Here is a 16,232-nt window from a genome sequence, read left to right on the forward strand (position 1 = left end):
CCACACTAGCTGGGTACTAGTGATTCTGAAGTAGACTCCAACTACTGCCCTGACGATGCCTGCAGTTGTGAAAAAGCATGACAATGCAGCTGAAGTGGCTATAAATGATCTGGAGAGGCTGACAACTGTCCCAGCAGGGAAGGCAACTTTCTCTTAAGTGTGGCGTTTACTCAAGTTAAGTTGTACTCGGCTGCTAACAAGAAGCCTGAGCCACAACACTAAGCTTGTAGGTACGATCACTTTGACATGGCTCTCCAGTTCTTCCACTAGTCTTTCAGTTTTTATTTACCCTTTCTTTACCAAGGTGTCTGTTGTAGAAAATCCCTGTACGTGATCATAGAAAACAACACATTCTTCAGTTAAAGGTCCTCAATCGGCCCTTTTGAATTGACCAATAGGAACCAGTGAGTGCTGTGGCGACGATTCCGAAAGTAAAGTGTGAAAATCTGAAGGCAAATTTCTCCAACTCGGTGCAGATCAAAGGGATTGCCAGTTAGCCATCTGGGATTAGTGCCAAGTTTCCCATGGGCATTTATGGGTAAATTCATTGTAGGAGCATCGTTACGTCTCATCTTTCTATGGGAATACACTGTTCAAAACCCTCTTGTTGGTGAGAATTTTGCAGGTTTAAAGATCATTTCCAAAAATTCTATACACAGCACCAGTCAAAAGTTGGGACACCTCATTCAAAGTTTTATTTTTACTATGTTCTACATTGTAGCATGATAGTGAAGACCAACGATGAAATAACTCATACGAAATGATGTAACCAAAAGACTAAAACCAAATGTATTTAAGATTCTTCAAAGTAGCCACCCCTTGCCTTTTAGATTCTATATGTAGATAGTCGGAAGTTTACATACACCTTAGCCAAATACATTTAAACTCAGTTTCACAATTCCTGACATTTAATCCAAGTAAAAATTCCTTGTTTTAGGGCAGTTACGATCACTTTATTTTAAGAATGTGAAATGTCAATAGATTTGTCAGATTTGGTTTCTTTCATCACATTCCCAGTGGGTCAGAAGTTGACACAATTAGTATTTGGTAGCATTGCCTTAAAATGTAACTTCCACAAGCTTTCTGCCTACACATTTTCTATAGGATTGAGGTCAGGGCTTTGTGATGGCCACTACAATACCTTGACTTTGTTGTCCTTCAGCCATTTTGCCACAATATTGAAATTATGCTTGGGATCATTGTCTATTTGGAAGACCCATTTGCCACCAAGCTTTAACTTCCTGGCGTCTATTTTGTGAAGTGCACCAATCCCTCCTGCAGCAAAGCACCACCACAACATGATACTGCCACCCCTTTGCTTCACGGTTGGGATGGTGATCTTCGGCTTGCAAGCCTCCCCCTTTTTCCTCCAAACATAACGATGGTCATTATGTCCAAACAGTTATATTTTTGTTTCATCAGACCGGAGAACATTTCTCCAAAAAGTACAATCTTTGTCCTCATGTGCAGTTGCAAACCGTAGTCTGACTTTTTTATGGCGGTTTTGGAGAGGTGGCTTCTTCCTTGCTGAGCGGCCTTTCAGGTTGTCAATATCGGACTCGTTTTACTGTGGATACAAATACTTTTGTACCTGTTTCCTCCAGCATCTTCACAACGTACTTTGCTGTTCTGGGATTGATTTGCACTTTTCGCACAAACGTACGTTAATCTCTAGGAGACAGAACGCCTCTCCTTCCTGAGCGGTATGATGGCTGCGTGGTTCCATGGTGTTTATACTTGCGTACCATTGTTTGTACAGATGAACGTGATACCTTCAGGTGTTTGGAAATTGCTCCCAAGGATGAACCAGACTTGTGGAGGTCTACAATTCTTTTTCTGAGGTCATTGCTGATTTATTTTTATTTTCCTATGATGTCAAGCAAAGAGGCATTGAAGGTAGGCCTCGAAATACCTCCAATTGACTTCTAAAGCCATTACATAATTTTCTGGAATTTCCCAAGCTGTTTAAAGGCACAGTCAACTTAATGTATGTTTTCTTCTGACCCACTGGAATTGTGATACAGTGAATTATAAGTGAAATGATCTCCCTGTAAACAATTGTTTGAAAATTTACTTGTCACGCACAATGTAGATGTCCTAACTGACTTGCCAAAACTATAGTTTGTTAACAAGAAATGTGTGGAGAGTTTGAAAAACGAGTTTTAATGACTCCAAACTAAGTGCATGTAAACTTCTGACTTTATACATTATACTTTTTTTGGGGGGGGTCTCTACTATTTATCATATTGATTTTCAATATATCTCATGAGCTCAAAGCGTTTACGCTTTGAGATGTTTCCCCAGCAGTGTAAAAAGTATGTCTACCAGTGGCTGTCATCTCCCCAGGTAATGGGGAACACTGATGGGTTGTGGTTAGATGCATCTTAGAGATCTTGACATGATATTATTTCAATCAATCCCCATGGGGAAATCCATTTTAAACCTCAGATGATGAGCAATGGTGTGCCACTTTCTGTATCTATCCTTGCTCTTACAGCCACCCCTCGCTCACATCCTATTAGATAGAAGATATATCATCTTCAAATAATATTTTTGCAGGAATCTCCTTGCGAATGATTATGCCGAAGATTGTATCACCGCCAGGCTGGGCAACCTGTTTTGTTAGTACGCGTACAGATGTCGGATCTTAATTTGATCACCCTGTTGCAGGATTTCTTCAATGCAGGAAATGTAAAACTTGTAGTGTAATTGAGGTTAGAAAAGGCTTCTGATGTTTGTCATTTCCACTTTCAAATTTCAGATTTGATTAATCATAATCCATATCCATGTCCTGTTATTGCATGATTGTCTTCATGCTGTAGCAAACTGGCAAAAAATTAAGAACCTACATCTGTACGCGTACTAACAAAACAGTCTGTCAAACAATCTATTCAATTCAGAGATGTTTTCACCCATCAATAACTGTTTGACACACCCAGGCTCTGCTGAATCCCAGGAGAGGTTCAGAGACAGAAACTCTACTCACCCTTGCAGTGAATTTGCATTCCTTCTTTGCTGAAGTGGGTTTCATGTCCCTGTCCTCTGTCTTGACATTCTTCTGCATCTGACTAACTCTTTCCTCCAGTAGTGCCTTTGCTTATGGTCTCAATCCTGCCTGCTCCCAGACTCTGCCTGGTTCTGCCACATCACTCTCCAGCCTGAACTCTCTGCACGAGGGTGGTAACTCTCTGCACGAGTGGTACATACCAGATTACTTGATCTCATAAAAAAAAAAAAAAAACATTTTGGCCACATTTTCATGCTAAACATTTTTTAAAGACGTCACAGAAATAATTCAACAGTCCACAAAGTGACAGCTAGGAGGGGTTGGGATCAGGGGAGGGAAAGGATCTTCCACAACCATTATTTTCACACATTGACACGTTCAAATTGTATCATTTCTAACCGTTCAAAAATTACCAAGCTGTACCACTGAACAAAATGTAATTTCATTGAGTTACAGTTTCTTATGAGGGAATCAGTCAATTGAAATAAATTCATTAGGCCTTCATCTATGGATTTCACATGACTGGGTATACAGATATGCATCTGTTGGTTAGTTACCTTTAAAAATAAACTTGCCTCTCTTCACTGTATTTTTGTGCATTCAAATTGCCAATCGGTAAAATGCAATTCTGATCATTGACCGTAGCGTACACCACCATGGGGAACTGTTCACAATGTTGACATCAGCAAACTGCTCACCCACACAACGCCATTACACATGGTCTGCAGTTGTGAGACCGGTTGGCTGTCCTACTAAAGAAATGTAATCTACGTTGGAGGTGGCTTATGGTAAAGAAATGAAAGTGTCTGCCAACAGCTCTGGTGGACATTCCTGCTGTCAGCATGTCAATTGCAAGCTGAGACATCTGCGACATTGTGTCGTCTGACAAAACTGCAAATTTTAGTTTCTTTGGTGCACCGGTGTAATAATCCGGTTTAAACAGCTTCTTGATATGCCACACCGGTCAGGCGGATGGATGATCTTGCCAAAGGAGAAACGCTCACTAACAGGGATGGAAACAAATTTGTGCACAAAATTTGAGAAATAAGATTTTTGTGCATATGGAAAATGACTGGGATCTTTTATTTCAGCTCATGAAACATGGGATCAACACTTTTACATGTTGCGTTTATATTTGTGTTCCGTGTGTATTCATTCTACTGCTGGTTCTCATGATTGGTAACAATATATATTTTTTAAAGTCCACATACAGACGGTAAAATATTGGCACAAAATTGTCTTAGCATGCCATGGTTATCCATTCATGGAACAATACTTTATTTTTCTGTTAATCACTTGGAACATCAAACTGTCAAATGTGGGACTGAAATGTTAATCGTTTTTATCTCTCCGAATAGGGACACCCACCATTATTAACACTCCCATCCGGTAAGAATGAATTAATATCAGTTGATTTCCACAGTGCATCATTGAAAGTTGTCTGCTCAGTCTTAACTACTACCTCTCTCCTCTATTCTCAGGTCTGAGAATCTGACTAACATCCAATACCAGTTCTTGACTGGGTTAATCACTACACTCTGCAAATCTTTTCAGAAATGGCAAGTAAACCCCATTGGAATTAAAATAACATTTCGTCAATGACAAAACTGAAATCCAATTGATAAATTCTGATTGATTTCAGTATGTGACTTAACATAACATTAAGCCAAAAGACAACTAAGTATTATGGCATAGTTCTTACCTCTTTCTGCAGCATCTGTGATGAAAAACTGACCCCCATCTCAGAAAGTTCAGGGAATGAAAGGCCTCCATCGAACCAGTTCACACAAACAAGAAAACATTCACACATTTGCAAATATGTTTTTTTACTTGTTTCTAGTGACGCAGTAGGGCACATTTGAAATTTAACAAAGATGAATTTATGAAAATGAGTGCCATCTATCCAGTGAAGTACAAATGTAAATAACGGTTTACAACTGAAGGCTGCAATGTGACAAGTGTAATAGGACATTAACATTTCTCCTTCAGTATTCTTGTACTTCCACGTGTAATCTTCTCATAGCTAACAGAATAAACTTCTACACTAGAAAATGTTGATTAAATACTTTCCAGTATACCTGTTTGAATGACACATTTGCATGCTTTTTAATCTCTGAGGCATAGGAAATGGCCTGCACAAAACACTAGTTATTGCTTTGGATTATAGTGGACTAAGCCAATCTATCTATCTATGCCTGAACTTGGAATTTGGTTGGACTACACAATTCCAGTGACCTCTGTGCCCCTAATCATTCTACTCACACAAATGCTCGATATAGGCAGAATACTCTACTCCCACCAATCTGGGGTATGAACAAGGGGAAATAAACTGCACACACAACAATAAAATAAGCCTACATTGCAGCCCTTCAGAACATAATTGGTGAGCAGAGGCCACAAATACAGGATTTTACAGGACCAAAGAGTGCAATTCAGTTGATCAAAATGTTTTGAACATATGGTCTGCATGGACATTGAACTTCACTTTAAAACATTTGTAGGTCAGTGCAAACTGCATAACAATTTTAATAGGAATTCAAACTTTTATAAAAAGGAATCTATTTAATTAACATTATGGCAGCTAAAATGTCAGGGTTAAAAAAATTCAAGTGCAACGTGTCTATTTAGAAGGATAAAGTGTTAATGTCCAGTTTGTTAATTTAGCGAAGAGGAATTGTAGGTTGTAAAGGAATGAAAATACTTTCAGTGATTAGTCAGTGTCTTTACCCTAAGGCTCATAAATTGTTCTATTTAGGTTTCCACAGTGTAGTTTCACTTCTGAATAAAATGGAGAACCACACTACCTAAGGAGCTCCAACCAATACATACTTTATATCCAGTTAATTATATTTTGCTACAATACTGGACTACAAATTATATCACAACACACAAACAAAATAAGGGGGTGGGGGAATTGAACCAGTGCACTAGGTACTGTCCTATCTATAGTAGGCAGGCAGCACAAGCAGGACTTCAAGACCAAGCTTATGAGAAAACAAAACACTGAATGCAGCAATAATTCAGCACAGTCACCAGATCTGTGCTTATACTACAAAGACTGTAAGCATTTAAGAGTCACACCTGCTCACATTAGAGCAAAGTCAATTCAATATGAAACGTTTTTGTAACTAAGGAGCGTCATCGTTCTGCGTAGAGATGATCAGTCTTGTCCTCTGTAAAAAGAGTGCTGATTTCCAACCCTTATCCGCCCACAATTTCCTCATCTCAATCAGTAACATTGGTTTCTGGGTCAATTTCCTTGCTCTCCTGAGATGCAAACCAGTCTCGCACCTGCTGGTAGCTCATTCGTGACTTTTTGCAAAGGGCATCAAGGTCTTTCTCATGAAGAACCCCAGTCAAGCGATGGTAAACCCCCAGCGGCTTGATGTCCGGGAAATCGGCAGTGGATGCTGCTGTGGCGCCATTCGCTTGAGACTTACGTTTGCGGCTACCCATAACCCGAGGGATCCCACTGGAACAGTTTCCACCGGTGACTCCACTGCCATTTTGCTGTGTGGCTAGTTCAGACAGAAATTGCTCACGGACCCCCTGCACCCAGCGTAGCTGCCCATTTTTAACAGCGTAGCGCGTATCCCCAAACCACTGGATGATGTCTGCACGGGGCAAGCCTGTGAGTTCTACCAGCTGGGTGTAGTCCTCACTCATAGGCCACTGGCAGTGCAGGAAGTGCTCCTTTAGTATGTCCAGTTGTTCCTTGGTCTTCCGTAGTCGGCCAGCAGGTGTAAGAGTAGACCAGGATGAGGGAGGACTGGAGAGAGACAGGGCTGTGAGTGAGGCTTTGGCTGAGCGAGCAGACTTCTGCAGGGTGCTGGTGCTAGTGGAACTATACTTAATAGTGGGGACAATAGTCGAAAGGGGAGGGGTGGTAGAATGAGAGGGGGAGGAAGAAGCACAGATGGTAACGGATGATGGTGGTTGTTTAATCTCTGGGTCTTTGTTGCCCCTAATCAACTGTAGGGGCTTTTCTTCCTTTTTCACCTCCTCTTCCTTAACAGTCTCAGTGTGAACAGAGGCTTCCTCTGCAACCTCGTCCTCCTCCGCAACCTCGTCCTCCTCCGCCTCTACTGCTCCCTCCCCAAAGGTCTCCAGGCTGTTTGACAGGAAGTTCTGGAAGAAATGTGAATCTTTCACCCCATTGCTGCGAGCTCCCTTCCATTGAGCCCCTCTCTGCACTTCAATATCATTTTCTTGATCCCGAGGCCTGTGAGCTACGCGTGGAAAAGACTGGAGTTGCTGAGACTCGTCCTTTGCTTCTCCTATGACGAGCTGAGGGTAGACCATGGATGTTCTTAGCAGTCCGCGCCCATTTCTAAGCTGGTACCGGCTGTCGCTGAACCATTTGCGGATGTCATTGCGGCTCAGGCCCGTTTCATTCTGCAGGCATCGGAGCTCTGTCTCTGCAGGCCAGTTTTCACGCAGGAAGCTGCTGCGAAGGACTGCAAGCTGAGCTTTGGTCTTTTTGTAGCGTCCGCGTTGTTGTCGCTGTGGAGAGCCAAGTGAGGTCTCAGAGAGGTTCAGGGAAGGCTCTGTCGCGGTAGTTGCTGGCATGTCTACAGGAGGGCGGTAGTAGTATGAATCCTGAGGGGGTGGGAGAGAGGAACTGAAATGTCGGATGGTGGAGGCTGGTTTGCAGTGTTCTGGAGTCTCATGTCTGGCACGTTTTCTTGGGTGGAGCAGGGAAGAGTTAAGACCATTATTCATTTGGCCTGTGTCCTCTGCTTCCACAGTCATCTCCCCACACCCCTTCCTCATCTTTATCTCCTCTTTCTCATTTGCATAGTCGTTAGTCCACTCAGGTCCGGCCAGCTTGCCACGCGTCTCCTCAATCTCCTCTGAGGCCCAGCTGATGCCGTATTTGATTCTCTGCACCATGAACCAGACCTTGACTTTGTCCAGAGGCAGGGCACAGAGCCGTGCCAAGGCATTCACCTCACGAGATGTTGGGTATGGGAACACATTGAATGCCTGGATCAGCTCTTGGATGGTGTCAAGCTCACGTGTCTGATTTGACTGTGTCCATACTAGCTTCGGGCCCTCAGAGACCAAAGGCAGGCACACCACAGAGTTGTGGTTGGTGCTGAAACTAACACCACCATCTCTAACCTTGCCTCCATCACTGTCTGTTGCATCGTGGTCAAAGGATAGATGGCTCTTTCCATTGGTTATCTGGTGGTGTGGCGTTTTGGAGGAACGCGGGGCGGCATGCTTTCCTTCACACGCCGTCTTTGTGACGTCACTCTGGAATGTCTCCATATTCACCTCCAGGCCTATTCTTCTGTTACGGTCAATGTGTGTTGCCATCGGTGGTGTCACCGCACGTCACTCCAGTCTAGTAGAGATAAGACAAAGATGTAAAATACATTGTGCTCAAATTGATTATCGCACTAACAAAAAAAATATGAGAACTAGCACTGGAGTTTGCCAATGTCTAGTCCAGGGGTCTCCAACAGGTAGATCGCTTGCCCGTCGGACTGAAATTAGCATTTGAATCAGGAAAGTGTGCTCTCACGACCTCTACAAGCAAGAATGTTGGAAAAAAATGTATTTTAACATACTTTACCAGTTGTCCGTGCAGTTGGTCCTTTGGGCTGTAGGAATGTGAGACAATATCCACAGCTAAGTATAATTGCATCTACTTTTCAAAGCGCTCTGTCCTCTTTTCACAAGTTCTCCGTCCTCTGAGAATGAAGTTTGACCCCACACCAGAGGCAGTGAGTCACAACAGAAACACCTATGGAAAGAGAAAATAGATTGAACATTTGACATTCTCAATGTGTAGGCGATTCATACATGAGAAAATATATAAAAATTAGAGTAAGATGTTTTATAATATAATCTCTTTTTGAAAAACAGAAATAAAACAGCTATGGCAGAGGACAGTTGACTTCATACAAAAGGCAAACTCGAGATTGGCTATTAGGGAGAATTTATGTACAACTCTGCCCTGACCTGACCAAAAGCATAAATGAAGTTAACTGTCAATTCACAGAGAAAACTATGGAACGCAACAAGTGCATATTTTGTATTTCTTATATTCCTTTTGTTGTAGCATTATTGAGAGGGAACCTGGAAGTAAACATTTTATTGTACTGTAGTGTGTACAGCATGTGTATCATCTGGACATTTCCCCCTGACAAATATATTTACAAAGTTCGGACTAAATCCAATATCCCATATGGTCCATTTTTGCCCCCCTGGTCCTGGAGGGGCTTCAGTCTGGATGTCCTAGCCTGGCACTAACGGCAGGTAGCCTAGCGATTAAGAGCATTGGGCCAGTAACAGACAGGTCGCTGGTTCGAACCCCAGAGGCAACGAGGTGAAAAGTCTGCCAATGTGCCCTTGAGCAATGCACTTCACCCTAATTGCTCCTGTAGGTCACTCTGGATAAAAGCATCTGCTAAATGACAAAAATTAACTAACATCTAATTCAACTTCGATTGCCAATACCGAACCTTCATTAGCTGAATTGAGGCGAAGACATTTGGAGGATGGCCTGGTGTCAAGAAGGGCAGCAAAGAAGCCACTTCTCTCCAGGAAAAACATCAGGGACAAACTGATATTATTCTAAAAGTACAGGGTACAGTGTACAGTGCTGAGGACTGGGGTAAAGTAATTTTCTTTTTGAATCCCCTTTCCGATTGTTTGGGGCTTCCGGAAAAAAAGCTTGTCCGGAGAAGACAAGGTGAGCGCTACCATCAGTCCTATGTCATGCCAACAGTAAAGCATCCTGAGACCATTTATGTGTGGGGTTGCTTCTCAGCCAAGGGCGTTGGCTCACTCACAATTTTGCCTAAGAACACAGCAATGAATAAAGAATGGTACCAACACATCCTTCGAGAGCAACTTCTCCCAACCATCCAGGAACAGTTTGGTGACGAACAATGCCTTTTCCAGCATGATCGAGCACCTTGATAAGGCAAAAGTGATAACTAAGTGGCTCGGGGAACAAAACATCGATATTTTGGGTCCAAGGCCAGGAAACTCCCCAGACCTTAATCCCATTGAGGACTTGTGGTCAATCCTCAAGAGGTGGATGGACAAACAAAAACCCACAAATTCTGACAAATTCCAAGCAAGAATGAGCTGCCATCAGTCAGGATGTGGCCCAGAAGTTAATTGACAGCATGCCAGGCCAGATTGCAGAGGTCTTGAAAAAGAAGGGTCAACACTGCAAATATTGACTCTTTGCATGAACTTCATGTAATTGTCAAAAGCCTTTGACACTTATGAAATGCTTGTAATTATACTTCAGTATTCCATAGTAACATCTGACAAAAATATCTAAAGACACTGAAGCAAATGTGGGATTAATCAAACTTTTGGCCACGACTGTATACGATGAATGAATAAGGGCATAACTGGGACAAAATATGCAAACCCTGCAGCCTTCCAGCTAGGAGTTTAAATGATGATTGCAATAACATAATAAGCCGAAAGTAACCCAAAATGAAATTAGCAAAGTATTTGAGAAATTAGATCAAGTTGACTAAGATATGCGGTTTAATTCTGGGCCGGCATTATGGACGGGCAACTGTACCACCTTGCCTATCCAAATGGCGCTGGAGATGGCTGCCGTTTTACGATCCCCTAACCAAATGTACGTGTTTTTTTCCCCTATCATTATTTGTAACTTATTTTGTACATAATGCTTCTGCCACCATCTCTTATGACGAGAAAAGAGCTTCCAGAAATCAGGACAGCAATTATTCACCCCATACTGGATAAGATTTTTATTTTCTTTAACAACTCGGACGCAAAGGATTTACTCCAGACACCCGACAAGGCCCTCATCCCGTCATTCGCTAAGCTACAGGACTGTTTTTCTTGCACCAACTGGAATATGTTCCGGGATTCTTCAGATGGCATTGATGAGTACACCAGTCACTGGCTTCATCAATAAGTGCATCGATGACGTCATCCCCACAGTGACTGTACCTGCATACCCCAACCAGAAGCCATTGATTACAGGCAACATCCGCACTGAGCTAAAGGGAAGAGCTGCCTCTTTCAAGGAGCGGGACTAACCCGGAAGCTTATAAGAAATCCCGCTCTGCCCTCCGACGAACCATCAAACAGGCAAAGTGTAAATACAGGACTAAGATTGAATCATACTACACCAGTTCCGACACTCGTCGGATGTGGCAGGACTTGCAAACTATTACAGACTACAAAGGGAAGCACAGCCATGGGCTGCCCAGTGACACGAGCCTACCAGATGAGCTAAATTACTTCTATGCTCGCGTCGAGGCAAGTAACACAAACACATCCACCACGCTGATCCTCAACACAGGGCCCCTTCAGGGGTGCATGCTCAGTCCCCTCCTGTACTCCCTGTTCACTCATGACTGCATGGCCAAGCACGACTCCAACACCATCATTAAGTTTGCCTATGACAACAGTGGTAGGCCTGATCACTAACAACGATGAGACAGCCTATAGGGTGATGCCAGGACAACAACCTCTCCCTCAATGTGTTCAAGACAAAGAAGATGATTGTGGACTACAAGAAAAGGAGGACCAAGCACACCCCCATTGTCATCTGGGCTGCAGTGAAGCAGGTTGAGAGCTTCAAGTTCCTTGGTGTTCACATCACCAACAAACTATCATGGTCCAGACACACCAAGACAGTCGTGAAGAGGGCAAGACAAAGCCTATTCCCCCTCAGGAGACTGAAAAGATTTGGCAAGGGTCCTCAGATACTCAAAAAGTTCTACAGCTGCACCATCGAGGGAATCATGGCTGGTTGTATCAATGCCTGGTATAGCAAATGCTTGGCCATCTGCAAGGCACTACAAAGGGTAGATGTATGGCCCAGTACATCACGGGGCCAAGCTTCCTGCCATCCAAGACCTCTATACCAGGCGGTGTCAAGGAAAGCCCTAAAAATTATCAAGGAGTCCAGCCACCCTAGTCATAGACTGTTCTCTCTACTATCGCATGGCAAGCGGTACTGGAGCGCCAAGTCTAGGTCCAAAAGAATTAACAGCTTCCACCCCCAAGCCATAAGACTCCTGAACAGCTAATTAAATGGCTAACCAGGCTATTTGCATTGCCCCCCCCCCCCCCCCCCTTTTACACTGCTGCTACTCTGGTTATCATCTATGCATAGTCACTTTAACTCTACCTACATGTATATTGTACCTCAATTACCTTGACTAACCGGTGCCGCCGCACATTGACTCTGTACCGGTACCCCCTGTATATAGCCTCTATTGTTATTTTACTGCTGCTCTTTAATTATTTTTTTATTTACTTAGCACTTGTTCTTTTTAAACTGCATTGTTGGTTAGGGGCTTGTAAGTAAGCATTTCACTGTAAGGTCTACACCGGTTGTATTCGGCACATGTGACAAATCACATGTCACTACAGACCCTGGTTCAATTCTAGGCTGTATCACAACCGGTCGTGATTGGGAGTCCCATAGGGCAGCGTACAATTGGCCCAGCGTCGCCCGGGTCAGGGTTTGGCCGGGGTAAGCCATCATTGTAAATAAGAATTTGTTCTTAACTGGAATTGCCTAGTTAAATAAAGGTTAAATAACATTTTAAATCACAAGTGCATAGGCCTAGAACGGAAGGGTTGTGTGGCAAAGATATGGGCATCGCTCTCCAGAATGCATGCACTCAGCTTTCCAGAATGTGCTCCATTGTCTCCTGCCAATTCCTGCACATTCATTGTTTCATTGTGTGAATTGTTTGGCCTTTGATTATATATTTTTATCAATTCCCTTTTACATATTTAACCAGTAGGCCTAGTAAATGTACCATTAATCCCAGTCATTTGGTTACATTCATTTCTGTTAATGCATGCATTACAGTCATTTACCGTTCACTTTCTCAGAGTGGAAACGTTGTTTGCAGAGTTCACAACCTGCTATACTTGTGAGAAATAACTTTTGGTTCATTTCATAACCATAATTTACGAGTTTTGTAAATGTTGTCATTGTCTTTTGTTTGGAGTGCTTCATGTGAGCAATGAGCATGTGTGTGGATCCTCTGTCCTGATAACGTAGAGCGTGCGCGCTTGAGCACACCAAACTGCTGAGTTCATACAATATTGCACTTCACTAGAGATAGCTCAAATAAAGACAGACATGTATCAGGATATTTTCTACTGTGTCTAATTATTGGCTTTAAGCCTATGCATGACTTAGTTGACGATGGGAGTGATAGCCTATAGGCCAATGCCGCAGTCGAACTCTCTCGGAGTTCCATGCGCTAATTTCTTTAGTCGCCAATGGATCACGGTGTAGGCAATCAATGTGTCCATATGGCAAAGGCTGGTGCTCTTGCATTAGTTGAATTTAAACGTTTTGATTTGTATAATTTTAATTAATTCAGATTATGATTAACCACGTGACAATTATTGAACTGAAACTTGTCCATCTTTTTATTTGCATTTACAAATACTAAACTGACACGCAGATTGGTAGAAATTTAGGATAAATTGTAAGTTTGGCCAAATTTGAAACTCAGGAGCTGCTTATTCTTTATTGTGACACCCATTTACTAGAACACCCATTGATAAAAATGGTCCCGCCTATAGAATTCAAATGGCAGTCCAATTGGTTCATTCGGGCGCTGGCCCTGATCCAATGTACGAGACTGACGGTCAGGGGCTGGGCTATATAATCTCCAAACTCAGAACCAAATCACCCAAGTGATTAGCGAACTTAATGTATCATGCTGCGTTCTGTTGCAACTCATTAGTTTTCGAAAATTATACATTTATATTCCCCCAAAAAGATGTGGGTCAACCAGTGAGCGAGCAAACTAGTAGCCCTTGACAACAACAAAAAATGCTAGGTACAAATGTGGCCGACAGAGAAAGATATCCGGCGCTTTGCTAATAGTAGCCCAAACAGCCCTCATTTTAACATTGTTACAAATGTAACATCAAGACAGCTTACAATGCGGAACAGCTCACAAGTTGGAACAGATATTTTGATCCTTTGTGGCGTACCAGCTCAAATGGTCAGACTGCACAGGCGCACTCACTCGGACACGCTTCAGTAATAACAAAGAAACAAACTTACCGGAATCATGTTTTAGCCCATTTATTCTCTGGCGTTGGATAAAGTTTTTATTTAATTTTTTATATCCCAGTCTTTTTTTGTTAACCCTGTTAATGGCTGAAGTTGGACAGGAAACAATAGTCTGTCTGACCCCGTCGCTTTATCTATCCGTCGAACCTCAAACGGGTTCTCGTTTCGGATACAATGACGCGAAACAATTCTAGAACTTTGTTTTGTCTCAAGTTAAGAACCAAACGGATACTTGATAATGATACACCTTTAGAAGTGAATCAGCAATTGGTTGAACCCGTTTCCTTACTGTACCCCTCTCGGTCAGTTGTTGCTTTAGTTCTGAAAATCCGAGCGTTTCCCCTGTCCTGCCAAGACGAGGACCAGAAACTCACACAGGCCCCACCATCTCCTGAGTGACGATAGAGAGGGTGTGGCATTCTATGCAAAGCAGGACTGGGATTGGATGAAAGCGCTTGTAAAGGACTGGTCAGCAAAATAACTCTTCTAAAACACACTTATGGGCACTGCAATCGCCATGTTTGTAAGGTTATATAAATATATAGTTTTTCGAAAGTGTTTTCAGACACCATTGAGTGCAGACTACATAGACGTGTAAACAAAATTGACATGTACAACATAAGCATTATTTGACTCAACGACCAACAGTGGAGCGTTTTGTGATCAAATAAAAATGTTGCCCTAGGAGGATTCGACCACACGACCATAGTACTTTAAGAAAAGTTATATATGGCAATATATTTATATTACTTATATGTTTTATATGGGCATATGTGGTGGAAACATACACTATATATACAAAATATGTGGACACCCCTTCAAATGAGTGGATTTGGCCATTTCAGCCACACCCGTTGCTGACAGGTGAATAAAATCGAGCACACAGCCATGTAATCTCCATAGACAAAAATTGGCAGTAGAATGGCTTTACTGAAGAGCTCAGTGACTTTCAACGTGGCACCGTAATGGTATGCCACCTTCCCTACAAGTCAGTTTTTCAGATTTCTGTGCTGGTAGAGCTGCCCCGGTCAACTGTAAGTGCTGATGGAAACGTCTAGGAGCAACAATGTCTCAGCTGCGAAGTGGTAAGCTACACAAGCTCACAGAACGGGACCGTGGCGTGCTGAAGCGCATAGTGTGTAAAAACTGCATAGTGTGCTGTTACAGCAGCAAAGGGGGGACAAACTCCATATTAATGTTTGATGAGCATGTGTCCATATACTTTTGGTCATGTAGTGTGTTTGTTCAGCAGTCTTATGGCTTGGGGGTAGAAGCTGTTAAGGAGTCTTTTGGACCTAGACTTGGCACTCCGGTACCGCTTGCCGTGCGGTAGCAGAGAGAACAGTCAATGACTTGGGTGACTGGAGTCGGACAATTTCTTGGGCCTTCCTCTGACACTGTCTTGTGTATATAGGTGCTGGATGGAAGGAAGCTTGGCCCCAGTGATGTACTGAGCCGTACGCACTACCCTCTGTAGCGCCTTATGGTCAGATGCCGAGCAGTTGCCATATCAGGCGGTAATGCAACCGGTCATGATGCTCTCGATGGTGCAGCTGTAGAACTTTTTGATGATCTGGGGACCCATGCCAAATCTTTTCAGTCACCTGATGGGGAAAAGGTGCCTCGTGCCTCTTGCCTCTTCTTGACTGTCTTGTTGTGTTTGGACCATTAAGTTTGTTGGGGATGTGAACACCAAGGAACTTGAAACTCTTGACCCGCTCCATTACAGCCCTGTCAATGTGAATGGAGGCGTGATCGGTCCTCCTTTTCCTGTAGTCCACAATCATCTCCTTTGTCTTGCTCACATTTGTTGTCCTGGCACCACACTGCCAGGTCTCTGACCTCCTCCCTATAGACTTTCTCATCGTTGTCGGTGATCACTGTTGTGTCATCAGAAAACTTAATGATGGTGTTGCAGTCGTGCTTGGCCACGCAGTTGTGGGTGAACAGGGAGTACAGGAGGGGACTAATCACGCACTCCTGAGGGGCCCCTGTGTTGAGGATCGGATCAGCGTGGCAGATGTGTTGTTGCCTACCCTTACCACTTGGAGGCGGCCCGTCAGGAAGTCCAGGATCCAGTTGCAGAGGGAGGTGTTTAGTCCCATAGTCCTTAGCTTAGTGCTGAGCTTTGTGGGCACTATGGTGTTGAACGCTGAGCTG

At 43.2% G+C, this 16,232-nt stretch overlaps 1 protein-coding gene across 2 annotated transcripts; it reads right to left on the minus strand.

Moving 5' to 3' along the window:
* Positions 1-4,246: 4,246 nt before the first annotated feature.
* LOC110508478 (zinc fingers and homeoboxes protein 1) lies at positions 4,247-14,485 on the minus strand. Of its 2 annotated transcripts, none has more exons than XM_021589019.2 (3): positions 14,064-14,485; positions 8,589-8,759; positions 4,247-8,357 (listed from the first exon to the last, which is right to left on the minus strand). In XM_021589019.2, exon 3 carries the CDS (start codon positions 8,327-8,329, stop codon positions 6,233-6,235), a length of 2,097 nt encoding a protein of 698 aa, XP_021444694.2. In that variant the 5' UTR covers positions 8,330-8,357; positions 8,589-8,759; positions 14,064-14,485; the 3' UTR covers positions 4,247-6,232. The 2 variants fall into 2 exon arrangements, with proteins under 2 accessions (XP_021444694.2, XP_021444693.2); XM_021589018.2 differs by having other exon boundaries at positions 8,584-8,759; positions 14,064-14,484.
* Between the last annotated feature and the right edge of the window lie 1,747 nt (positions 14,486-16,232).

Source organism: Oncorhynchus mykiss, chromosome 28 (assembly GCF_013265735.2).
Source record: "Oncorhynchus mykiss isolate Arlee chromosome 28, USDA_OmykA_1.1, whole genome shotgun sequence".
Classification (NCBI taxonomy): domain Eukaryota; kingdom Metazoa; phylum Chordata; class Actinopteri; order Salmoniformes; family Salmonidae; genus Oncorhynchus; species Oncorhynchus mykiss.